General features: G+C 38.7%; 1 protein-coding gene across 6 annotated transcripts in view; it reads right to left on the reverse strand.

The window, feature by feature from the left end:
• The window catches only part of MBNL3 (muscleblind like splicing regulator 3), a 122,580-nt gene that overhangs the window by 13,262 nt on the left and 81,739 nt on the right, over nucleotides 1-27,579 (reverse strand). For 5 of the 6 annotated variants that reach the window (XR_010319652.1, XM_064277595.1, XM_023539947.2 and 2 more), the window contains 4 exons: nucleotides 9,519-9,710; nucleotides 8,245-8,481; nucleotides 3,589-3,739; nucleotides 1,197-1,232 (listed from right to left, as the gene is read on the reverse strand). Coding sequence is in view for 5 of the 6 variants with exons in the window: in XM_064277595.1 (XP_064133665.1) it covers nucleotides 1,197-1,232; nucleotides 3,589-3,739; nucleotides 8,245-8,481; nucleotides 9,519-9,710 (616 nt within the window). In the remaining variant the exon portion in view is untranslated. The remainder of the gene's footprint in view (nucleotides 1-1,196; nucleotides 1,233-3,588; nucleotides 3,740-8,244; nucleotides 8,482-9,518; nucleotides 9,711-27,579) is intronic. The other variant, XM_003420842.4, reaches the window with a different exon arrangement.

Consider the following 27,579-nt stretch of genomic DNA (forward strand, 5'->3'; position numbering starts at 1 on the left):
TTCCTAAGCTGAGCACTAAGGATGAAAGGACAGGGGAACATCCTGGAGAAAACAGGCACAAAGTGGGAAAGCAGACACATTTCACAAGCTTGCGGAAGCCTGCTCTTCTAATCATATGCACATATTAGTAGCCATGGAAATGTTATTCATTTGGACAAGGGACAGCCAATCCCTCAATAAGAGAGGCCTTTTTTTTTTTTTTTTACCTCCATTGCCAAGGTTCAGCCCCTGCTATGTTAGTGAGTGCTACTACTGTGTGGTTGTCATTTTGATTCTTCATTCTATCCTGATAAACCTGTTAGTCTCTGTTGGGCTCTGCATCTACTATCTAGCCCACCTATGGGATGGAGGTCAAGCTGCTGCAAACTCTCAAAAAGGATGGGGGGAGCTGGATTGAAATGTGATGGCTGGGATGGATGGGGTCTTTTCTCCCTGCATGAACATCAGAGCTATTTTCTCCTGATCTGTTCCTGGTGACCACACATGAGAACCATAAAAGCTATGAACTCCCCCCAAGTGTTCTCTTGAGTCACTTTCTTATCATCTTCACTATTAGTGATGTAGAAAACACCTTAGAGATAGCTAACATATTGTTTTGGTGGCTAATTAAAGAATCTGAGTATGACTGGTTATTAAAAACCACATAACTCCCAAGAGTCATTATGAAATTTTGTTGTGCCTAGGTTCTGTGCAGAAAGGTGCTTCATTCTAGACTCACAGAACAGTATAGAATTCTCTAGCTTTGCTCAACTTTCTTTCTCAACATCTGAGTATTGAATGGTTTAGGTCTTATGGATAACCTTTTTGGGGAGGAATTGTTTTGTTTTACTTCATAAATTATACAATTGAAATATTTTATAATTTTTAAATAATGGCTGTAAATCTCAGAACATTTAATTGTCCATTTTGATTAGGTAAGGAAATACTTGAAAATATTTCAGTTGATATTTTTAGGGTGGAAATAAAGAAATAGCAGGGTCAGTGCTTGGCTACAGTGGCAACCAACTAAAGCTCGCGAAACTACTGTTTTGATTCCACAAAGACATGAAACAGACAGCACCATATTAAACCTTTAAAGACTCAAAAAAAACGTACAGCCACGTCATTCAGTCACTCAACTCTTTCACAGTCACAGCAGAACAACACTTTTTTTTTTCAGATTAGGAAAAGTTGAGAACTTGTGTTGAAAAACCTACCAATACTTGAAGTGGGTGCCATGCACAGTATTGGCCCTGTACATCATGCAGAAAAGCGTGGAAAGTAAAGAAAAGAGATTATTTCATTATTAAAGCTTTACTGATAGAAATAATTTTAACTAGAAAGATATTTTCTTTGCAATATTAAGTAATCAGCACATGCAAACCCAGTAATCTCCCATGCTTATGATTATAGCTTAGCTTTAAGATCACATACCCAGGTAATCAAAGTAATTCTTGGATTCTTAGGTTTACAAACGATCTTTTACACCTCTTCAAAGGAACTACCATGCTAACATTAAAACCTTTGGACCAATACAAGCTTAGTGATTTTTATCAGAAGAGGGAAATTTCTTAATTTATTACACATATTACTTTCAAAATATATACCAGGGTCTGTATCTGTTGCCAATATTTCTATTTAGGGCATTAATCTATTAATGCTGCCTCCCCTACTTCACTGTAACCAAGGGCTTGACTATGAACATATGGCAAATAGGCTTTTCATTAAGAGGGGGCTATCAGCCAGACAGGTTTTTATCTTGCCATTAATTAAGGGGAAATGGGCTCATCTGACATTTTTGCTTATAAATTGAGACTTTAATTTAAATAGGTCAAACCTAGCGAAAAAGTCCAACTTCCAAACAAAGTGACTACACAATTGAGAAAACCCAGAACAAATAACATAAGTTTTATACATAATCACATTCAGCAACCTTGGCTGGCCTTCCTGGCCTAATGAATTCATTAGCTAGCTACCAGACAAATTGGAATCAGCCAAGGTGGAATGATTTAATTTCTAGTTAAATTATCACCATTTTTGAATTAAAAAGTGCCAGAAATAAAAAATACCTAAACCCATATTTATTTTGTCTGTGAACATTATGCTTTTTCCCTTAGGTTAGGGGAAAAAATCTTATTTGTTACATATCAATAGCTACTTTTCATAAGTGGTGTAAAAAAGTGTTAATGAATTCCATTCTCTTTTTTCCTCAGAAACTACTACATATATGTGTAAGAATTGTGTTATTTTAAATGATACCATGAACAACTGTTGTGGTCAGTAATGAGACAAAAGACTTGTTTTGTTTTGTTTTGCATGGCTTCTTTCAAAATGAATTAACTGATTAATTTATTAATTACCCAATGGTTTTCTTTTCAAATTGAGGTATACAATAACATGTGCTTAATATGTTTATGTAATTGAAAAGACTTACTAAATTAATTTTAAAGAATATACCATTTTCATTCAATAATAGTTTCCAAACTACAGCATTTATTATTCTGGAAAAAAAATACTCCCTGTACTCCTGGTAGTTGCTATTTTCAAATTATTTCTAGAAGACTATATGCTCATTCTCAAAGTACTGAACCACTAGTAGAAAACTATTTCCCCATATATATTTATTTGTAAATTTTTCTAGCTTAAAATTTTCTATTCAATTTGGTGCAAAACTTGTTGCTGTTAGGTTCAGCTAACTCACAGCAACCCTGTGTACAACAGAATGAAACACTGCCCGGTCCTATGCCATCCTCACAATCATTGCATGTTTGAACCCATTGTTGCAAAATTATTATGCTATAAAATATAGTTGAATATGGGTGGTAACATAAAAATATGCTACAAAATGTCGGGAAAAAATTAATTTGCTGAATTTCTGATATTAAGTTAAGAGGCTAAAACTACCTGTTTTATAGCCAATAATATACTATATTATACTATGTTGTTGTTGTTGTTAACTGCCATTTAATCGGCCCCAACTCATGACGACCCCATGCGTTACAGAGTATAAGAACCGCTCCATAGGATTTTCCTGCTATAATCGTTACAGAAGCAGATTGCCAGGCCTTTTTTCCACAGTGCCAGTGGGTGGGTTCAAACTGCCAACCTTTGGGTTAGCAGCCAATCGCAAACCACTTGGGCCACCCAGGCTTCTCATATTAAACTATAATATAATATAAATTTAAGGATAGTTTTATTATAACTACCTTTGGTATAGCAAAGATATATAGGTTACATATTTTTGCAGTGCTGAAGTTGGGAAGTGATTTTTTTGATGGCAGACCATTGTCTCTAATAGTGATACCTAAGAGTCAAAGAATTAGTTTGAGACAGAACCAAGTGAACCAGTCACAAGAAGTAAAAAATAAGAAATGCTAAAAATGCAAAATATTGGCACTCTTTCCTCATTTGATTTCAAACCATTCATTTTCAGGGATCATATAAAAACAAGTTGCTCTATATACTAGCAGATCAAGTATAACCGCTTTGTTTTATTTCTAATCAAAATATCTGTTGACAGTCTTCCCATAAATGCTCTCTGGAAGCTGCTTTACCTTGTATACATTCCCAACATCACTAAACTCACAGTGCCCAGAGCCCTGTTCTCACCTGCAGGGATAAATGCCGGTTGCGGGAGCTGCAGGTTAGCCATAGCCTGTTGGCAGTGGAAAACACTGGGGTTAAAGACTGGGGTGACACCATTGGTCTTTTCAAGTGCTGGTCTCTTTGGTATCAGTTGAAGTGCACCAGGCTGTAGGGCCTGTGGGGGAGGGATGGATTAAAAAACAGTACCAGAGAAAGTAAAAAATGTACTTAAACCAAGCAAGCACCAGTTACATAACATATGGCTACCTGGAAGGGTTTCCATTTGAGCAAGACATTCAATAAGCAGTGGCGGCCACAGCCAGGTAACCAACAAAGAGATTAAGCGGATCACTAGATGAGTTGTTAGCCCCAAACAGAGCAAATAAAGCCTCAGAAAATAAAAATACAAGGGAAAATAGAGCTTTGCAACTTCACTAATTTAGGCAAATAAAAAAGGACCACCTTGTTTGGGCAGGATGTGACAGAAAGTTGCTGCAGGATTTAATTGTTTAAAATTAACCTCTCAGGGACGTTCTTCTATTAATCGATTAAAATGAGATTAGCAGAAGCAACATGTGTAGCAGGAAACCGATTTCTGCCAGTTAAAACACTGCATGTGGGTCTAGGAGATAAATGGTATACAGGTGATAAAAACAGATGTTAGTAGATCAGAGGCTGACAAAACCAAACCAAACCCAGTGCCGTCGAGTCGATTCCGACTCATAGCGACCCTATAGGACAGAGTAGAACTGCCCCATAGAGTTTCCGAGGAGCGCCTGGCAGATAATATAGCCTCATAAAACAAAATTTAATTTATACAAGGACTTCAGCTTCAAACCCTCTAACTGTATGTTTCCAAACCAACATGTAAGGAGAAAGCAAATGAGTCATTCCTCACCACCGCCTACTCTGCCCAGGTATAATAGATAACTAGCAAAATGTATGCAATTCTCAGTTATAGAGGCTTGCTGTGCATTCTGGTATGTACAATTTGCTTTGTTAAGTCCTTGTAAGGTTTAATTTTAAAAGCTATTAGCATTTTCAAACCCTCCTTTCATGTCTACAGTTCTTTCAAAATCCCACAGTGCTTATAATACACAATCAAACTTGCCCCTGGACCAGATTCATTGGAGAAGTTTAACATTATTTTTTTCCTCCGCAAATTACACATTACTTAAACAACATGTCCCAGCAATACAACTCGGTGTGCACCAAATTCTTGAGGAAAACTTATGCTGAGTAACGAGCCTTCCACGTGCCAAAAAGAGGCATGCCATGATCTCCTTATTCTTGTAGATAACAAACGCCCGGATGTATGTCATCTCTATTTTCTTCTGGGAACTCTATGTCAGTGTCCACAATGTGACAGTTGTGCTTTTTATTTCTCCTAAGTTCAAGTAAGAATGCCAGGAAAGTGCAATCAAGCATACCAAGTAAGCTTTCCACCAAACTAAATCCACTGTTATCGAGTTGATTCCAACTCATAGTGACCCAATAGGACAGAGTAGAACTACCCTATAGGGTTTCCAAGGCTGTAAATCTTTTCAGAAGCAGACTGCCACATCTTTCTCCCCTGGAGTGGCTGGTGGGTACCAACTGCCGACCTTTCAGTTAGCAGCTGAGTGCTTTAACCACTGTGCCACCATGGCTCTTACATAAGCTTCACCCCTCACCGTTGAGTCGATTCGGACTCATAGCGACCCCACAGGACAGGGTAGAACTGCCCTGAAGTGTTTTCAAGGAGTGGCTGGTAGATTCGAACTGCTGACCTTTTGGTTAGCAGCCAAACACTAAACCACTGTGCCAGCAGGGTCCCAAATAAGCTTTGTTGTTGCTGTTGTTAGGTGCCATCGAGTCAGTTCCCACTCATAGCGACCCTACAAGAGTAGACTTGCCCATAGGGTTTCCAAGGAGCAGCTGGTGGATTTGAACTGCCGACCTTTTGGTTAGCAGCTGAGCTCTTAACCACTAAGCCACCAGGGCTTACTCTAAAGTAAGCTTAAGCTTTAGGGATACATAATTTCCAAATTATAAACAAGGCCCAGATGGCAAAGGTCACGACAAAACCTCTAAATTATAAAATGTAATTTATAGGTTCTAACACCTCGATCACCATTGAGGGAAAATGGTTTTGCCTAAGATTTTAACTGAGCAAGACAGGAGACTGTGTATCTGGTTATTAAGAAGATTTCCCTTTTGTATTAGTGAAGTGAAGGTGTTTCCTTTCTCTAGAAATGAGCATAGTTTGATCATCAGAACCAAAGTTGTGTTGCCAAGCAAACTACAAGTTAAGGCAGGGCCTAGATGAATATTCGCCTGTTAGACCCTGGTAAGGTAGTTCTGTTTGTTTATTCTAGCGTCCATTCTGATAAGTCAGTACCCAGTTCTGGCTGGGTGGTGCCTGTACAAATATTAAGTATTTTGCTTATCAACACTGGGCAGGGCCTCAACAGCCTCATCACAAGCTCACAAACTTGCCAAAGACTGGCAATGAACTAAATACGACTCAGCCTCCTTTGTTTATAATTCCTATGTGCGAATTGGACCTTACCACTAAGCCCCTACTTTGATCAGTTCCTCAGAAAGAAATGTTATATTGACATTCACAAGTACCAACCAAAGGCCTACTACATAACATTTAGCTCTCTAAATGGAAACTTGGGGCTGACTTATAACATATGTTTTTGACTAAAGATTCCCAAATCATCAGAAATGGGCCCACACATACGAAGACTCCATGCCCAAGGACAGTTACAGGTGCACAGTGGCACAAGGAAGCCATTTCTTCTACATCCCATGTGGATGAGAACTTTTATTTTTGTGGGGCCAACTGCATTCTTCTTCGTTAATAGGTCCATACCGATTCTGAACTCTATGCCACCAACTTAAGTAATCAAAAAATCAGAGGCTGAAGTTCTGCATAGAATATTTTGGATACCTTGTTATTTTCATAGCTTAAAATTCCCCATTCAAAAGAATTTAAGACAAAAAAAAATGTGGTGAAATCTTTTTTTTTTTTTTAACATTTTTCACTCTTTGGATTGAGAAAAGAATCCAGGATAAGGGAGATAATAAGTTTGTTCTACTACGGTGCTTAGATACTTCCTGAAGTAATGGGATAAGTTAAGAGAGAGCAGGGGTATTGAGAAAGTATAGCAAGTCCAAAACTGTCACTGTGTCCTTGAAACTATGAGAAAAGGCTGGAGAAATTTGGGGTGTTTAGCTTCCTGAAAAGACAGGAGAGTTACTCTCATATGGAACAAGGACTGATTTCTTTTATGAAGTTCCGGTTACAACAAGATAGAATTCGACTCAGTATGAGAAAAAAGTTCTTAACAAATAGGGATGCTTGAAAATAAAAGTCTCTCTCTTGTGGAATGGTAAGGTCTCTGTCATGAGACTCGAACTATAAATATATGTGAGGAAATTTAGCTCAACACTGCGTTTCTTGGACTTCCAGGGCATGTAGGTGCTTTTTCCACAGCCAGGGAACGTGAGGTTTCCTCAGAGTTTTGTTCCTTATTTGACAATATTTCCTGCTATTACATGAGTGAAGAACCAGGCCGTAAAAGAAATAAATATAGAGCAGTATATCGAAATAATTGATGTCTGTGACAAACTATTAAGTAATCATAATTCTTATTTCTCAACCTAACACACTGTAGTGTTATAGAAATATTTTTCCTACCTCCTACCTGTCAGTGTTAAGTAGAGCCAATATTCCCCCTAAGCAGGCTTGCTGCGGCAACACCGCTTTCTTTTCCCAACCATGTGGAAATTTTATCCTCTCCCTCCCCGCAACCTTGGCAGGCTGCTGCCTTTGTCCTTGGAAGCACCACCCCTACAGAAAGGAAAGAGAACCTCAGACTTTGGGAAATTAGAACCCACTGAAACCCTGGTGGCGCAGTGGTTAACTGCTACAACTGCTAACCAAAAGGTCGGCAGTTCAAAGCCACCAGGCACTCCTTGGAAACTCTATAGGGCAATTCTACTCTGTCCTTTAGGGTCACTATGAGTCAGAATCGACTCGATGGCAATGGGTTTTTGGGTTTACATCCCATCTTTCAAGTCCTTGGTTTTTGAAAGGCATTAAAGATGTTACTTTCTAAGTGCCCATGAAGGAAGCTCACAAAACAGAGAAGCAGTTTTCCGTCTCTTTTATGTCCCTGGGTTAGACTATAAAAAAAAAAACTCCAAAATAATTTATTGTTTAAATCATATAGTTTACTCTCTTTCTTAAAATGGGAGAAAGAGTGCATTCACCAAACCAAATCCCAGGCCATCGAGTTGACTCCGACTCACAGCAACCCTACCGGACGGAGCAGAACTGCCCCACAGGGCTCCCAAGGCTGTAAGTCTTTATGGAAACAGACTGCCCCATCTTTCTCCCACACAGCGGCTGGTGGGTTGAAACCGTCGACCTTTTGATTAGCAGCCAAGCACTTAACCACTGCGCCACCAGGGCTCCTTTGAAAGAGCACACAGTAGGTTAAAATCATTAGTAAAGCTTTTAACTAATTAACTTCAGAAAACCTTAGTTTTAACAAAAATTCAGACTGATAGGTTTTCCATTTTCCAGCTTATAAACTTGATTGTTTCTTTTAAGGCTCACTCATGACTATCCAAGATGATGGTTACAGGATATTAGACAAATAGTCCACAAGTTGGAACTGTCCTTACCATGGCGGCAGCACCTGAATGGTTCATCTGGTGATGAGCGGCCTTCAGTTTGGCTTGCAAGTGCGCAGGAGGATGAAAGTACTTGCATTTCTCCCGGGAGCACCGACCTTTGATGTAATCCATGCAGATTGTCACGGTGTTATCGCTTGCTTCAATCATGGAAACATCAGTCGGGTGCGCATAGCGGCAATCGTTCTCACCACGGGTACAGTTTCCACGCTGAAATTCTCGGCAGACCTTAAAGAAGAAGAAAGAAAAAGCACCATCACATTGATGGCTGGCAGGCAATTCACTTTTATTTTGCCAGTGAATGTAATATTGTGTAGCCACATATGCTATGAGCTATAAACGTAGAATTTCTATTCTTAGGGAAAAAAAAAAAAAGGCCATCCTCCCCAAATGAAAGTGGTCTGTTTTCGTAACAGTGAAATAAAAGTACTTAAAGATATTGAAAAACACTTCTTTTAATCCTCCATTTAATGCCCAGCCTAAAGGGTGATTAGCTACATTTGCAGCAGGGGTTATTTTTTTAAGGTCCAAGATGAGTCTTTATCACCCAGCCATGCGCTGATGGTCTCACACAGCAGACTTGTGAACCATGATTGAGTTACATGTACAATTAGATTCCATTATGATACATCACCAGGTATTTAAGGGACTGCCAATGGAGCCGACATTGTAAGAAATCAACCAGTTATTTATTTCAATTTATGAAGAAAGACAATTGAAAGAAGACTGGAGGACTTCAATAAAGCAAAAAGCTATCTGAAATTTCATTTAGAGTTTCTTTTCTTAGGAATCAAGGGATACTTATTATCCAGTACCTTGTTTTTAAAATGGAGAAAGGAAGTTAGACACTATGAGGCTCATTTACATTCTGCATTCATATAGATTTACATTCTGCACTCATACAGCGTTAGATTTGTCTACTTTTGTTCAGTTTGATCACTCCAGCTAATAGAGACTGATGAACAAAAATAGCAATCCCATGCTGCAAAACTGAAACCTGGGTCCAACCAGCATTCCCACCCAAACTTCCTGAGTCATAGCAAAAGAGGTACACACGAAGACATTGTATGACTTACCGGACAACTGAAGCAACACATAATTGCACTAGTATACTGACATTTGTCTGAGACTATACTTCATCAACTAAACACCCATGTGTGCTTATTGAAAACATTCATAACATTGGCCTCTGATAATGATGCTTTACGCATACGGTTAATATTTGTGATGATCCTGTAAGTATTGATATATTTCTATACACATACCTCCAGTTTATCAGAACGCATCAGTTTTGGACCAGCGGCTCCTGGCAATGTGAAAGGTGGGTTTCCAGAAATCAGAACAGGTGCATTTGGTAACAGTTCGGCAGGAAACATGCCCATCCCAGGATGAGGTAAGTAAGGACTGAAAGGCATGGCAGGATTAGCTGCAAGTGATGGAGTCACAGGAAAAGAATTCTGCATGTTTAAAAGAGAGGGGGGAAAAGTGTTAGAGAAAAATAGATTCTTCCTATTAATACACAAGGCAGCATTTGTTCAGAAAAAACCTAAGCCATATCAAAACTGCTATTATTTCTTCTGATTAATTTTTAGCCTCATATTCCCACATAGGAGTTGCTTTGAAAATAACACATCTTTAAGTAACAAATTTATTAGTAAGCTGATAAAATGTGCCACATTATTTTAACAGTCCTGACTTAGCCAAAATGAAATCTCATTGATGAAGTCTGTTCCAGATGTGTTTTCTCTCGCCCTTTCTTCTTCTTTTTTTTTAATCTAAAAACCATGTCACCAGCAATATCACACAAAGGGGAAATCTCCCATGTCTCCTTATCAGGCATGGCCTGTGCAGGCAGACTTCGGGTAGTCTTGAAAGACCCCTTCCTTCCAACCACCTCACTCCCCTTCCCTATCAGTACTACTTGGTTCTAAGGCTGCCTGTCAAACCACAGTTTCCTACCTGCCCTGCCAAAAAATGGCCTTACTTTTCATCTTGGTCCACTGCCAATTATTGTAGACAGCAAGGAGTTGAAGGAGAAAGGAATAGATTAAAAAAAAAAAGTGAGCACTTAATGATTTCTTGTCATCTACCTCAAATGAGATTGTTACAGTCATCATACTTACATTTTATTATTATTTTTAATTAGAGGTCTTGTTTCACAAACTAATCTGACTTGTCTAGCCTTGCCTTTATCTAGGGAGCCAGATGATACCCACAGTTCGAAGGGAGGCCCCAGAAATGCTATAAGGATCCCTTCTAGGCAGGAAGAGATAAGATAACAGGATTATAAGGAACATAAACTAGAGCATAACTTATGCAGAAAAGCCTTAGAAATGCAAAAGGTTATTACTGGTTTTTCTATTTTTCAAGGTCCTGGTCTCAAAGAGTTTGATATATGTATTGCCTTTATTATCTGTAACTACATAATTTATCACTTTACTGTGCTGTTTTCCAGTTCATTCCATCCGTAGGCGTCTTTCCTTCTCAAGGTGGTTATAATTCCTTTGATACTTCCCTTGTCTCCCCATTCAGTAAGTACCCAATACTTACTGAATGACTGAGAATCACCAATAAATTTTGATATTAAATTTAAACATGTTAATGAATTAATAGTAAATAGTGATTAAATGTAAAACATTTCTAACGGTGACTCTATAAGGTGATGAGTACATTGCTGTGTAGCTGGTGGTGTCTAACTGTGTATTTCTAATAGCATGTGTTCTTTCTTGTTTTCTTTTCATTTCTTTTACCAAAAATATAATGGATCTGTTGCATTGCCAAATTGTGCCCACTTCTTCTGCTTAATTGCGTTAATAGGAACAGCTCTAAATACAGGTAGAATAGGAGGCTGTGGGGGATGAAGTGAGGGGCAATACATATTCACCACCCTATCCCCTAGACTGACTTGATATTCTCACAGCACAGCATGCTCCAGGAAGCCCCCATTATAAAGTACACTCTACTTGGAAACGAAAGGCCCTCTAGTGCTCACCTAATTAGCACACTAGTTTAGAGGAGTTTGTCGAATTAGCTAACTGGTACATTGGGAAGGACAGAAAGAGCCTGGTCCCAAAGGAAAAATCTAGAACTGGTAAGACTCAGTAGGATGGGTAGAGAAGGCATGGTGGCCAAAGTGGAGGTGCCTTAAGGTTTGAGGATAAACAGTCAAGGGCTAACCCAGCCTTACTAAGCATTATGATGGTCAAGGCTACAGGGACATGTCATACATCTCACTGAATGACATGTGAAGCCCCAGAAATTAGTTGATGTGATTTTTTAAATATATAATGAGATAAAAATCTCTTGAGAAACAGCTACCTAGGCATGCTTCAGCAGTACAGCAGACTTTATAAATTCAACATTTCATGTTCATCTCAAAATCAGCAAGAATCGTTGATGGCTTTAACTCCATATCTAAACCACACAACAGTACTCTTTGTTTTACTTTTTGCTTTTTCTCTCTGACTTTCACAGTAAATTTCTCACTTGACGTCACCATCCTATTCTCCTGGATACTTTTTGATTTTGCCTTTTATATAACTGAGAAGGGCCATTATTAAATCTTTTAACCATTGAAGTGAAAGAAAGACCCAGGGGTGGGAGGAGTTTCCAGATTAAAAGAAAAAAGTTGTTAATTGCTTATCAATCCCATCAGTTAAGAATATTTAAGTCTAATTCATATAGTGACGCTTTCTGTTCACAGTAGTTCCAAATCAAACACCAAACTAGTTGCTGTTGAGTTGATTCTGACTCATGACGACCCCATGTGTTTCAGAGTAGAACTGTGCTCCATGGGGCTTTCAAACGCTGTCATCTTTCAGAAGTAGATTTCCAGGCCTTTCTCCTGAAGCACCTCTGGGTGGATTCAAACCACCGATCTTTCAGTTTGTAACCAAGCACTTAATTGTGCCAGCCAGAGACTCTACAGTAGCTCAAACCTTCCATAATTTTGCCCTTTTTTTTGAGGGGGGGTGACTCACCAGGGAAATTTTCCTGGTAAACTTCTGCTGTCTTTGGAATACATTTCAACCTGCTTAGGTTTGTTATATGCTCCATGTATATGAGAAAAGCTGTAAACTAATTAACAGTCTATATAAAAAATGTGAGCTCTGGTGGTACAGCAGTTAAGCGCTCAGCTGCTAACCGAAAGGTTGGTGGTTTGAACCCACCAGCCACTCCCAGGAGAAAGATGTGGCAGTCTGCTCCCAAAAAGATTACAGTTCTACTCTGTCCTATAGGGTCGCTATGAGTCGGAATCAGCTGGACAGCAACAGTTTAACCAGTATAAAAAAATGTGCCATGAGTCAGAATCAACTTGAAGGCAACAAGCAACAAAAGAAAAAATGCAGGGGGATTGCTAAAAATGTTTAAAATTTTAAAGATTTCACTACAAACTTTACAGTACCATCTCAGGTTTTAAGATTAGTATTGTACCTTTTATAACCATTTTAAGTATAAATTTCACTCTATAACTGTTTATTGAGAAGAAGTAAGTTCTTCCCTTCCCAACCCTGGAGCATAGGCAGGAACTCTTGAGCTTCTTATTCATCTTCCAGTGGACATTTCTGTTTTCTCACCACCACCTCTGCCCCAGGGTAACTACTCCATTTCATGAATTTGAACATTCAAGGGCTTAGCTTTGGCTAACAGTCACCAGTTAAATCAAGTAGCCTGCAAGCTTACACGTTCAGCTTTAATAAAGCAACTTAAACTGTCTGTACCTACTTTGCAGCCCTTAGTTTTAATTGCACTAACATGAACCTAACTGTGGGGTGATTTTTATTTTAAAGAGATCCCTAGTAGGTTGAATCTGATTTTTATTTATGGCCTGAACTGTTCTGGACACTTAAATATGTTCCAGATATTCTCTCGAACCTAAATTATTTACTAAATAATTGAAACTATGAATAAGGCATTTCCTCCTAGAACCAAAGGCATGGCTTTCATTTTTCTCCGTGTCTTGCCTGTAGAAATATCAGTTCATAGGGCCAAAATTCCCATGAGTTCCCAGTGACTTGCACTAGTGCCTGGGTACTAGCAGACACTCAAGAAATATCTCCTAAAATTAACAAAATGTCTTTAGAACAGTGGTTCTTATTCTTTCCAATCGAGGCCTGGACTTTTCTGAGTCATATGAAATGTGCAGACCCTGTCCACAGAAAAAATCATGGATGCACAAAACTTTGCCTGTGATCTCATTAAGTTCAAAGGCAGCATTGAAACTCATGTCTCGTGTGGGTTTACAGATGACTGGTTAAGGAGCTGTCTTCTAGAGCAAGGGTCAGAAAACTACCTGGGACAAACCCAGCTCACTGCCTGTTTTTGTACAAGCAGCAACATTAGGAATGGTCTTTATATCTTTACATGGTTAAAAGAATTAAAAGAAAAATAATATTTTATAACACATGAAAATGAAATGGATTTCATATTCATGTCTATAAGTATATTCCATTCTGCTCATTAATAGTCCTATATTACAAAAATTGCGGAAATTTGTTTCTGTCTTGTTATGTAAACATCTGCACAAATTTCCCAATTTTGTCTCTTGGTCTGGAAAGTCTAAAATATTTACTATCTGGCCATTCATAGAAAAGTTTACTGACCACCACTCTAGAGGATATCAAAAGATAAAGTGTTCCATTAATTTCTCGAGTAAAGTACTAGTTATATACAATCTGACTGATATGAATTTAATGCTTGTGGCAACATTCCAAAAGTTGAAAAAGTTTAGCCTTATAAATCAGTACTAAGGTATTCACTAAAGTATTCTTTTAAATAGTTATTAAAATAGAGTTTTTAGCTATTGGTTTATAGAACAATAAATACTCAATGACTAAGAATGGGGGGGCACTAGTTAGAATCTCAAAAAGGTAAAATTTGAGCCTATACCACTTATTGGTCTTAAAGGATTCTGACGCACCTTTGAATAATAATACAACTCAATGAAAAACTATGCCTCAAATAAATATGTCTAGTTCACACCCAACTTTTTAGGAACAATGACTTACTACTTAAGACAAGTTATTCCTCAAGCTAGTTTAAAGAAATAAAAATGAAAAGTTATGATAAAATCAATCTTTTTGTCTCCAAAACAACCTACATGTATTTGTCGTTGTTGTTAGGTGACGTCGAGTCGGTTCCAATTCATAGCGACCGTATATAAAAACGGAACAAAACACTGCCTGGTCCTGCACCATCCCCTCAGTCGTTGCTATGTTCAAGCCCATTGTTGCAGCCACTGTGTCAATGCATCTCATTGAGGCGCTTCCTCTTTTTTGCTGACCCTCTACTTTACCAGCATGATGTCCTTCTCCAAGGACTGGCCCCTCTTGATAACATGTCTAAAGTATGTAAGATGAAGTCTTGCCATCCTCCCTTTTAAGAAGCATTCTGGCTGTACTTTTTCCAAGACAGATTTGTTCCTTCCTCTGGCAGTCCACGGTATAGTCAATATTCTTCGCCAATATCATAATTCGAAGGCATCAATTCTTCTTTGGTCTTCCTTATTTATTGTCCAGTTTTGCATGCATATGAGGTGACTGAAAACACCATGGCTTGGGTCAGGTGCACTTTAGTCCTCAAAGTGACATCTTTGCTCTTCAACACTTTAAAGAGGTCCTTTGCAGCAGATTTACCCAATGCAATTCGTCTTTTGATTTCTTGACTGCTGCTTCCATGGCTGTTGATTGTGGATCCAAGTAAAATGAAATCCTTGACAACTTCAATCTTTTCTCCATTCATCATGATGTTGCTCATTGGTCCAGTTGTGAGGATTTCTGTTTTCTTTATGTTGAAGTGTAATCCACACTGAAGGCTGTGGTCTTTGATCTTCATTAGTAAGTGCTTCAAGTCCTCTTCACTTTCAGCAAGCAAGGTTGTGTCATCTGCATAACGCAGGTTGTTAATGAGTCTTCCTCCAATCCTGATGCCCTGTTCTTCTTCATACAGTCCACCTTCTCGGATTATTCACTCAGCATACAGGAAACACACCTTTCCTGACTTTAAACCACATAGTATCCCCTTGTTCTGTTCAAACGACTGTCTCTTGATCTATGTACAGGTTCCTCATGAGCACAATTAAACCTATTTGTAGTTACCTCAATAATATCAGAGTCCCTGGGTGGTACCAACAGTTAATGCACTGAGTTGCTATCTGAAATGTTGGAGGTTTGAGTCCACCCAGAGGTGCCTTAGAAAAAAGGTCTGGTGATCTGCTTCTGAAAAATCAGCCATTGAAAGCCCAATGGAACACAGTTCTACTCTGACACACATGGGGTCACCATGAGTGGGAATTGACCCAACGACAACCATTTTGGTTTTAATAATATCCAAGACAGTTACAATTGTGGTAACTTAAATACTTTAAATCGCTTAGGCTAAATTCTAGCTTGAAGTCAATGTAATGATTAGGGCTGCTATGGATTGAATTGTGTTCCCTAAAATATGTGTTGTAAATCCTTATCTCTATACCTGTGGTTATAATCCCATTTGGGAATGAGTCGTTCGTTGTGTTAATGAGGCTGGATTAGTATAGGGTGTGTCTTGCATCAATCTTTTACAATATATAAAAGGAACAAGCAGAGATGGGGGAAGACAGATGACAAGCCACATGGATATCTCCAAGGAACCAGGAATCAGAGGCTGAAGAGACAAGGACCTTCCCTCAGAGCCAACAGAGAGAGACAGTAAGCCTTCCCCTGGAGCTGACACCCTGAATTTGGACGTTTAGCCTACTTTACTGTGAGGAAATGAATTTCTCTTTGTTAAAGCCATCCACTTATGGTATTTCTGTTATAGCAGCACTAGATATCTAAGATAAGGGCCTTCCATCTCTGAGCTCCTGACTAGGGATGGACAACTAAACTTTTTCTTTTACAGGATAAGTAAACATTTGGTAGAGATTTGTTGACTCAATTTTAATACAAGATAAATAGCACTCTTAACTTTTACTGGCACCCATAATACCTTCCTTTTACTGCTTATTTGCAAGCATTTATATAGTATGAAAGGAAGCCCTTTTCATTATCATCATGTTTCTGTCAACCCTTACATAATCTCAAAATGCATTGAGTTGTATAATTTTAGTTTCCATCAGACTTTATTAACTACTCACACATACCGAAAATGAATAATCTTTGTTTCACAGCTTTTGCTTGGTCATCTCCACACTCTTTGGTGATATTCTGTGGGGAGTAAGGTGGCCAAAAGGTAGATGGCAGGAGGCCCACACAACCTCCACACTAGTTAATTGGTCCCTCAATAATTGAGAGTTAGCTTTATAAACAGACACAAGCCGATAGTGGTGTTTATGTACTAATGTACTTGTTAATGAATAAGTCACTGTGGCCCTAGAGAGAGCTAAGAAAAAAAACAAGCAAGTTCAAGGGTCGAAAGGAAATAATTGCCATCACCTAGACCTAGCTTTCCTGACCCTATTAATCACAGAGGTCTCCAAGTAAGAGGAAGCATTGAAGGTAGAGGAAAGACCAATCGATTATTGTGGATATGAGACATAAAGCATAGCGTGCAAGAGAGCACAAACCATGATTTAGATCTACACATATTTGTTGAGAGGAGAAGCTGCAATAGCAGGCCAGGAGTTATAGTGGAGTGCCTAAGCACAGATTAGTATAACACTAGATTATTCTTGTTGTTAGTTGCCATAGGTTGGGTCTGGCTCATGGTGATCCCATGTGTGCAGAGTAGAACTGCTCCATAGGGTTTTCAAGGCTGTGACCTTTGAGAAGTAGATCACCAGGCCTGTTTTCCGAGGCGTCTCTGGGTGTGTTCAAAGAGAGCAAATGACTTCTTCCTTAGATAGGCAGTTTTGGGTTCATATGAAAGGCAATTTTGACTTTGCTTCTGAGGTGAACAGAAACTGACTACCATGTAATAAAAATCACAACTCAATTAAACTCACTATCTCATTAGAAAAGGACAACTATTTTTAAAAAATCAAGTGGTTACCCAAATTTAACAAAGTGCTTTAAGAAAGCCCAACAAATGTAGCCTTTGGGGGTAAAATAGGAGGGACTGAGAAAAGTAAAGAGCTCACAGGAAGCCTGGAGACTATTTATAGACATCTCAATGCAAGCATAGGGTAAATGAGTGCTAAGGGTTAAAAATTGCGGCTCAACAATCACCCACCACCAAAACAACAACAAACCAAAACCTTGCATGGCTAAATAGAAAGACAGCTACAGAGGAAAAAAAAAAAAAAAAAGAAAAGCTAGAAGCTATAAAAATATAGAGGATCAGGTAACAAAATCAGAAATTAAAGAAGTCACAAAAACATTTACTGCACATTTTACTATTAAAAAAAAAACATTATTATATCTTAAGTTCCTGGATGGTAGAGACTGTTTTTTAGTTCATCTTTATATCCACCTCTGTCCTTCTTAAAGGCCTAGCACAGAGTAGATGCTGAATAAATAATTTACTGAATTAAATGAAAAGGGATTCCTAAGCCATTGATTCATTTTAAGGATATAGGATAGAAAAAATCCGATTCAAAAGTCATGGTGTGAAAGGAAGACTCAAGGATCAAAAGGAGTGGCAGACAGGTCAAATAAATTCATCAGTCTTCCTCTCTTGGAGGAAGACATTAGGCAGATGGCCACTCTCAATCTGCCTTTTGATATATATGTGAAATGCTAGAACAAACAGTATGAAAATAACAAGGTTATACATATGTGTGTATGTGTGTGTACATATGTATATATAAAACCCAAAAAACCCACTGCCGTCGAGTCAATTCCAACTCATATCCAACTCATAGCAACCCTACAGGACAGAGGAGAACTGCTCCATAGAGTTTCCAAGGAGCGCCTGGCAGATTTGAACTGCCGACCTCTTGGTTAGCAGCTGTAGCACTTAACTACTACGCCACTAGGGTTTCCTATGTATGTGTGTGTGTGTGTATATATATATAATTTTAAATTGGAATGGCTAAATTATCAGTATCAGAAGAGTTCTGAAAAGAAATAAGCCATGAGACTACAGACCAAAATATGTATCTTCTTATTACAAAATACGTGGTTACAGGGAACTAGCGAATTGCTAATTGTGACTAAGTAACCACAAAATGATTGAAGAGACTAGACGAGATTAGGCTAAGGTTAATAATTAAAATTAAGACAAATTATCAATGTTTGGGGACCTCTGTAAGATAATCAGTTGTAGGGCATGAGCAACTATAGGTTTTTACAGTAGGTCCCCCAGTGGAAATCTCAGAGACAAATTCCTCAACTATATGAACCTCAGCAAGGGGCTTAAAAAATTATTAACTAATTTTTATTGAGATGAAATTCACATAAAACTCACCATTTTAAAATGAATAATTCAGTGGCATTTAGTATATTCACAATGTTGTGCAATCACCACGTCTATCTAGTTCCAAAACATTTTTATCACCCTAAAATAAAATTCTGTACCTTATTAAGGAGTTATTCCCCAATCCCCCCTCTTCCCAGCCCATTGTTATTGTTGTGTGTCATAAAGTCAATTCCAACTCATTGTGATGTTATAGGAAAGAGTAGAACTGCCCCATAGAGTTTACTAGGCTGTAATCTTTTTTTTTTTAATTGTACTTTAGATGAAGGTTTACAGAACTAGATTCTCATTCAACAATTAGTACACACATTGTTTTGTGACATTGGTCACCAACCCCACAACATGTCAACACTCTCCCCTTCTCAGCCTTGGATCCCTATTACCAGCTTTCCTGTCCTCTTCTGCCTTCTTGTCCTTGTCCTGGGCTGGTGTACTCATTTAGTCTCATTCTGTTTTATGGGCCTGTTTAATCTTTGGCTGAAGGGCGAACCTCAGGAGTGACTTCATTACTGAGCTATAAGGGTGTCTGGGGGCCATGCTTTTGGTGTTTCTCCAGTCTCCGTTGGACCAGTAAGTCTGGTTTGTGTGTGTGTGTGTGTGTGTGTGTGTGTGTGTGTGTGTGTGTGTGAGTTAGAATTTTGTTCTACATTTTTTCTCCAGCTCTGTCTGGGACCCTCTATTGTGATCCCTGTCATAGCAGTTGGTGTTGGTAGCCAGGCATCATCTAGTTGTGCTGGACTCAGTCTGGTGGAGGCTGTGGTAGTTGTGGTCCATTAGTCATTTAGACTAATCTTTCTCTTGTATCTTTAGTTTTCTTCATTCTTCCTTGCTCCAGACAGGGTGAGGCCAGTGGAGTGTCTTAGATGGCCACTCACAAGCTTTTAAGACCCCAGATGCTACTCACCAAAGTAGAATGTAGAACATTTTCTTAATAAACTATGTTCTGCCAATTGAGCTACATGTCCCCTGACCAGGCAATAATCTTTAAGGGAGCAGATTGCCAGGTCTTCTCTCCCACGGAGCTGCTGGTGGGTTCAGATAGCTGACCTTTTGGTTAGTAGCCAAGTGCTTAACATTTGCTCCATCAGGGCTCCTTTTCCCAGCCCCTGGCAACCACTAATCTGTTTTCTGCTTATATGGATTTACCTATTCTGGACATTTCCTATAAATGGAATCATACAGTATGTGGCCTTTTGTATCTGGCTTCTTTCACTCAGCATAATGTTTTCAAGGGTCATCCCTGTAATAGAGTGTATCACTGCTTCATCTGTTTAATGGCTGAATAATATTTCATGGGGATGGTTTTGATTACAGAAAAAGTCATCTTTTATAAATGAGGTTGTCAAGTATGTGTTGTTTGTTGTTGTTTTGTTTTTCCTCAACGGGAGAAAAAGATTTTCACAGAGCCGTGCCAACTCCCTGCCTTCGTTTCACTTACCCTTCACACTAGGCACTTGTGAGGTAGCTGGCTGTAGTGTAGACTGTGGCTATTGAACAGGGGAGCTAACAGGCCCACATGGTCTCCTTAGCACCAGGCTGTAACCAACTGAGCTAACCAGTCCCGGAGGAGACACAAAATGGGCCAAGAAGAGATTATGCTTAATCTATCCCATGGGAATTTATGAGTGAGGATAAAGGGAGAATGTTTAGATTTGTTACAGCAAAGAAACTGTACACTGTAGAAAATATGTACAAGTGACCTCTGTTTGGCTGTAGAAGTATAGCATTTTCATTTAACTCGTGGAAAAAAACCAGATTACTGCATATTAACAGGGTTGGGGCAAGGCAGCAAACGCACTGCCGACCTGCTTTAATTTGCTTTAAGCTACGTGACATAACACAGCCTCAGAAAAGGACCTAAATAACTCCTCTACATTGACTGGACCCATAGTTGTGATCAAGAGTGGATCTAGGATTTATGAGGCACAAGGCGTAGTCATTGCGGGGGGTAGCGGGGAGTGTTAAGAAGAATACACAAACACATTTTGCCAATTTCACAAACACATTGTGAACACATTGCTAAGGCCCGTCCCAGGGCTTGGAAGGAGTCCATGCATATGAGGGGCCCTGAAACTTCATTAGCCTCAAGGCGTGTCAACCTCTGGGGACAAGATACGTTGAACAAATGAATAGTGTTAGGCTTGAGTTTCTGTATCTTAAAATAAAATCTTGTATGATCTTTTAGAAAATGTAGTAAAATCCAGATGAAATTTTGTGCTCATAGCTGGCAGCACTCCAGACATTTAGTGATATGATTTGGTCACCCTCAGTCAATGTGGAACTTCACATGCTAATGACATTCAAAAATCATAGTAAGGGCACTAACCTTAAACTTATGTAATGCCTTCATCTACTGACTTCAACATTTTGCAGAAATCACTCTACAAAACGTTAATTTAATGTCACTGCATCCAGACGAAAGACCTAAATATCACCATTTATCATTCTGCGAGTAGGTAAATTGAGAAACAGAGTGGCCACATGCCTTGGCCACAGTTACCCTTCACAACCTTAATTAAAATACATTGCAATTTCAATACAGATCGCGAGGCTGCTAATCCAGTATATGGACATAGTTTCCTTTTCCATTGAATCTATAAAATCTCTTGTCCATCTTTTTCACCATATTTTTTAATAAAAGAGCTGTGACAATAGAGGGCTAGCATAAATCATAAATACATTAGTTTATGTAACTGATATGGTATGCAAAATGTAGAATATATCTTTGTGAGGGAAGAATATTATTTTTTGGTTTTCAACTACTAAATCTTAGTATAAACTAACTACTTATTTTAAGTAGTTTCAAAAATTAAAAAGTAAATAAATATTTTCTAATTGCTTTATTTTTTCCTTCTTTCATCAATGTTCTTACTTCTAGTCACTTCAAACTGCTCTAGTCCAAAATATCACAGAGCAATATAATACCTTATATTTCTTACTGATGATGTATTGTATTGGGCAAATCTGCTGCAAAAGACCTCTTTAAAGTGTTAAAGAGCAAAAATGCCAGTTTTAGGACTAAGGTGCACCTGAGCCAAGCCATGGTGTTTTCAATCGCCTCATATGCGTGCGAAAGCTGGTCAGTAATTAAGGAAGACCGAAGAATTGATGCCTTTGAATTATGGTGTTGACGAAGAATACTGAATATACCATGGACTGCCAGAAGAATGAACAAATCCGTCTTGTAAGAAGTACAGCCAGAAGGTTCCTTAGGAGTGAGGATCGCAAGGCTACGTCTCACGTATTTTGGACATGTAATCAGAAGACACCAGTCCTTGGAGAAGGACATCATGCTTGGTAAAGTACAGGGTGAGTGAAAAAGAGAAAGACCCTCAACGAGATGGACTGACACAGTGGCTGCAACAATGGGCTCGAGCATAGCAACGATTGCGAGGATGGCACAGGACTGGGTAGTGTTTTGTTCTGTTGTACATAGGGTTGCTATGAGTCAGAACTGACTCGACGGCACCTAACAACAAGCTCTTATTTAATTAAAGAAGAACTTACATGTTCTGACTGAACTGTGTCCCCTGAAAATATGTGTTATAAACCTAGCCCCAGTACTTGTGGATGTAATCCCATACCGAATAGGGCTTTCTTTACTATGTTCATGAGGCCATATCAGTTTAGGGTATGTCTTAAGCCAATCACTTTCCAGATATAAAAGGAGAAGATCAAGTACAGAAACAAGAAAGTACAAATGGAGAAATAGTGATGCTACATGGAGATCACCAAGGAAGCAAGGAAAAGAAGCTGAAAGAGACAAGGATTTTCCCCCAGAGCAGACAGAGCCGTTGCTCTGGATTTGGACTTTTAGTTTACTGGACTGTTAGAAAATAAATTTCTGGTCATTAAAGCCACCCACTTGTGCTATTTCTGTTACTAGATAACTAAGATACTACATTAAAAAAAAACTGGAGTTTTGAAAATATTAATTGGTATATCTCCCTTCCTCCTATCTATTCAGCTTCCTATTTATATTATTCTGTTGGTTCTGAAGTGGTATATCACCTTCATTCCTTACTATATAAATGTCAGATAAACATACAAGCCTGTTTGTGAGTAATTCTGGTAAACAGAATTACAAAAATGATGTAAAAAGATATGGAGGAGTCCAGACAGACACCAGATAATTCAAGCTGAGATAAAGGGGAAGCCTGGAGTGGAATCCATGTTTATGGCCTCTGTGGTCTGGAATTCCACAACTCGGCCACAGGAATGCAAGCCATGAAAAGCACACAGCAGAACCAGAGGACCTGGCACACTCCAATGGAACCTCAAATGTGCTGAACCAACAAACCTCTACATAAATCACCAGGTGAATACACTCAACAGAGTCAAGTTCACCTGTGTGTCAGAATCTGCTTCCACGTGAATCACTACATTCAAAAGAGAGAAACTAAATGAATTGCCAAGTATGGACAGGCCAAGATATGCAAAATGTCTAAATCAAAAATAGTTTTAATAGCCTTAAAATATCATACCCACTTTATTGTTGTTGTTGGGTGTTGTTCAATCCCTTCTGACTCATAGTGACACCATTGTTACAGAGCAGAACTGCCCCATAGGGTTTCTGAGGCTGAAATCTTAATGGGAGCAGATTGCCAGGTCTTTTCTCCCACCAAACCACTGGTGGGTGTGAGCCTCTCAGTTAGCAGCCAAGCACATAGCCATTGAGCCACCAGGGCTCCCTCATATCTACTTTATACATACATAAATACATATATCACATTCAACAGTGAATCTTTTCTGCCTTTTTTTATTCCTAATAGTGCAACTGAAATTTTAAAACATTAGCTTTGCTTGAGAGTAATACAGTGTGTCTACTTTTCCTAACATTAGTCTACAGTGCCCATGTTTGCCTCCTGATTATGCCAAGGGGAATTCTTAAACATCTAATTTTTTGCTGTGAACATCAGATACTCTCTCTCTCTCTCTCTAATGGCACTGAAAAATAACACCCTTTGTCTCACTTGCTAAACTTCCCTAATAAAGCTAACAAATGTATTCCGAGGTGGAATTTTATACTAGCAAATGTCAGTTCAGACCTGTTAAATATAGTGAACAAACTTACCTGCTCCAGCAAGCATTTCACTCACATTAACTAGGTGTGGCTTTTATTCATTGTTCAGTGATACTGAACAGAATCTGTTCTCTAGCTACCATCCCATTTAGGCTGACATTGCCTTTACCTGGGGGCTTATAATAAGCAAACGATATTCGTTTTGGAAAAGCAGATGTACTCTTTTGGTATCCTAGAAACAAATCACAGTACACTTTGTGGAAAGGCCTGAACTTCAGGCCAGTGATAACAAATAGGTATAATGTACAACCATACAAACACCAAGACTAGAATTGAAATAAAAGCTTGTCTATTCTAAGGACAAGAATCTGATTTGGGGAGGGGGGAGGACTAAGAAGGATAGAGTTGTTCGGGGTGAAGTAGGTACCAGAGAAATTAAGTAAAATTATATGTTACTTCTGTAGTAATATCAGGATCCATAATAAAGAACATTTTTTCCAAGTCGGACTGGTAAATGCCATTTAAAATTGCTCAAACTAGCTCAATTAAAATGCGCCTACAAAGCAGCTTCCCGGACCACCAAAGAGGGGCATATCGACCACCTCAGGATTAGATTTTTGTGCACATAATAACTGCCAAAATTAAACTTCTCTTAGTTTATCACATCACAACAGCTATCGTTAAATTATCAACAAGGTAGATAAGTAATTTTCAATTATTCTCTGGGGTCTTCTAAGTAATGACTTGTATCTTCTGATATGCTATAAAATAATGTGTAGTCCTGTGAGTCATGTTGTCTTCTGAAATCTGAAATTACTCTTATTGAAGAAAAAAAGGGAAATGTATTCTATTATAGAAAGCATGGAGAGTCAAATTATAAGGCACAAGAGGCTAGAAAACTCAATGGATCCCTTACTGGATTTTTCTAAAAAGTCACTCCCAAACAGATACCTGTACACCAATATTCATTGCAGCATTATTCACGATATCCAAAAGGTGGAGAAAACTCAAGTGTCCATCACCAGATGAATGGATAAACAAAATATATTACAGCTATACAATGGAATATTACTCAGCCATAAAGAGAAATGAAGTTTTGCTACATGCTATGACATAGATAAACCTTGAAATCATTATGTTCAGTGAAATAAATCGGACATAAAAGAACAATCATAGTATAGTCCCACTTATATGAAATACCTAGTATAGGCAAATGCAGAGACCGAAGTTTATTAGTGGTTACCAGTGGCAGGTGGGGGGCGTGAAACATGAAGGTATTGCTTATGGAGTACTGAGTTTCTGTTAAGGGTGATAAAAAAACAATTGGAACTAGGTAGTGGTGATGGTTACACAACATGATGAATATAATTAATATTACTGAAATATATATGTAAAAATGGTTAGAATGGAAAATGTTTATACACACACACGCACACACACACACACACACGTATGTATATACATCACCCATCGCTGTTGAGTGGATTTCAACTCATAGTGATCCTATAGGACGGAGTAGAACTGCCCCATAAGGTTTCCAAGGAGCAGCCAGCAGATTCAAACCACCAACCTTTTGGTTAGCAGCCAAGCTTTTAACCACTACATGGAAGGTCAGCAGTTGGAATACACCAGCTGCTCCTTGGAAACCCTGTGTGGCAGTTCAACCCTGTCGTATAGGGTCACTATGGGTCAGAATCCAGTTGTCGGCAGTGGGTTATTTATACACACACACACACACACGTGTGAAAGCCAGAATCTGTGTAAGGCAGAAACCCATCAGAGGGGGAAAATTCAAATATTTTACACTAATTGAGAGGACAGAAAAGTAGTGATGGAAAACTTGTGAGACCCAGAAAAACAAGGCAGGCCTGTCGAGCTGCAGCTTTCACAGGTTTCACTGTATATATATTGCAGGAGAAAGATGCGGCAGTCTGCTTCCATAAAGGTTTGCAGTCTTAGAAACCCTATGGGATGGTTCTACTCTGTCCTACGGGGTTACCATGAGTTGGAATTTATTCGACAGTAATGGGGGATATATATTACCACAATAAAATGAATTAAAAAAATAATAATATTAGGGGAAATGCCCACTCCTTATTGTCCAGTGTAAGCCAGCATGCTCAATAGTACATGAATTGTTGAGATTTGGAATACTGTGAACTCTACCAGAAGCTGAATAGGAGATAAATCATCTGACTTCCCTCTTTACCCTTGGCCTTGCTCTCTGAAACAGGGCATTTGATTGGTGACCTGATGTTACCTCTTGACCTATGAAAAGACATACGCTCCAGATTGATAGGAAATGCCGGGCTCAGGTGTTCGATAATAAAATCTGGCTCCTATTCTTTGTTCAATCTGAAATTGGGGCAGCCTATGAGAGGGTGAGAGTCCTACTGGTAAGTGAAAACCTCCCTTGCTTTATTCCCTGTCTATTCACGTTTCCAAACTCATCCAGCATGTTCATTTCTCTGCGGCTGCGTTCATACTATCCCCAGTATATAGAATGCCTTCCCTTCCCTAGCCCCGTTAGAAGTAGGGAGGGACTGAAATTTTGCAGTGTGTGCAAGCCAAGAGTCTCAAGAAGGAGTTCAATTATGTGAAGTATTACTGAGGGTCAAGGAGAGCTTTGAGGAGCTCACTGGTGATCTTCTGGGACTCATTTATCAGCATAATTAATAAGCACCGAGTTCCAAAGCAATTATATTTGGCAAACTAGTGGTACAGGACAAAAAATCTACTTATTTTACTTAAATTTGTCTAGACCTTCTGGAAAAAGTATCATGCTATAAAATTTGAGTGGTTCATGTATTTTTGTACTCATCTATCCATATCTACCCAGATCTCCCTGAATTCTGAGAATCAACTTTATCATGAGCTAGGCTTTGCAGAGAGCAGATTGTTCTACTTCCACATTTTCATTGTATCTGAGTACTATATACATCTTTCAGTTTTCAGTATGTTTATTACATAGTCACTGATGAAATGGGTAAAAAATAAAGATAGCATAGCCCTTTCCAGTGTATCTTAAAAAAAAAAAAATTTTAACAGTTTAATGGCAACCCGCTAGCTGGAATTAGAACAAGACCCCACTAAGCTAAATTTGAGACCTGGAAGAACTATAGTAGAAAGGGGACAGTCTTCAATTTTCCCTGAAAAGTCTAAGATCAAAATGCAACTTTTTATTTTAAGGTATCAGGACAAGATGAATTACCAACAGATCTTTTCTTAAATTATATGAATACTTGAAAAATGAACACATATAGCTTAATTACTTTTTTATTGTGATAAAGACATATGTAACAAAACATTTGATGTTCCAACAATTTTCCCATGAACAGTTCAGTGACATTATGCCCATCATGTAGTTCAACCATCACCCTTATCTGTTCCCAAATTCTTCCATCACCAATTACTTTTTAAAGGATACGTTCAAAGTTACTGGTCCACAAAATACTAGACTCTGGTCTAGAATGGCACTATAATCTTGTTTATTTCTGCAAAGGGGAAACTCTGTGGCTAGGTTAAAACCACCATCAAGTACCTGTCTAGTATTTCTCAAGACTGTCAAGGTCATGGGAGTCAGGGAAACACCGAGAAGTGGTCACAGATCAGAGGAAACAGGAGAGACAGGACAACGAAATGCCCGATGGCATCCTGGATTGGACACGGAACCAAAAGAGGAACATTAATGGAAAAACTGGTGAAGTTTGAGTAAAGTCTGGAGTTTAATTAATGGTGCTGTGTGAATGTTAGTTTTTTAGTTTTGACAAACATTCAATGTTAATATAAGATGTTAACAATGGGGGAAACTGGGTGAGAGGTACACCCCTCCTGTGAACTCTCTGTATAATCTTTGCCACTTTTCTGTAAATCACAAATTATTTCAAAATACAAAGCAACCAAAACAACAAAACCACCATCAAAGAACAAGGAAATTTGCTTGAATTAATATCCCAGAATTTAAAAGTTTG

The sequence above is a fragment of the Loxodonta africana genome, chromosome X (genome assembly GCF_030014295.1).
Source record: "Loxodonta africana isolate mLoxAfr1 chromosome X, mLoxAfr1.hap2, whole genome shotgun sequence".
In the NCBI taxonomy this organism is placed as follows: domain Eukaryota; kingdom Metazoa; phylum Chordata; class Mammalia; order Proboscidea; family Elephantidae; genus Loxodonta; species Loxodonta africana.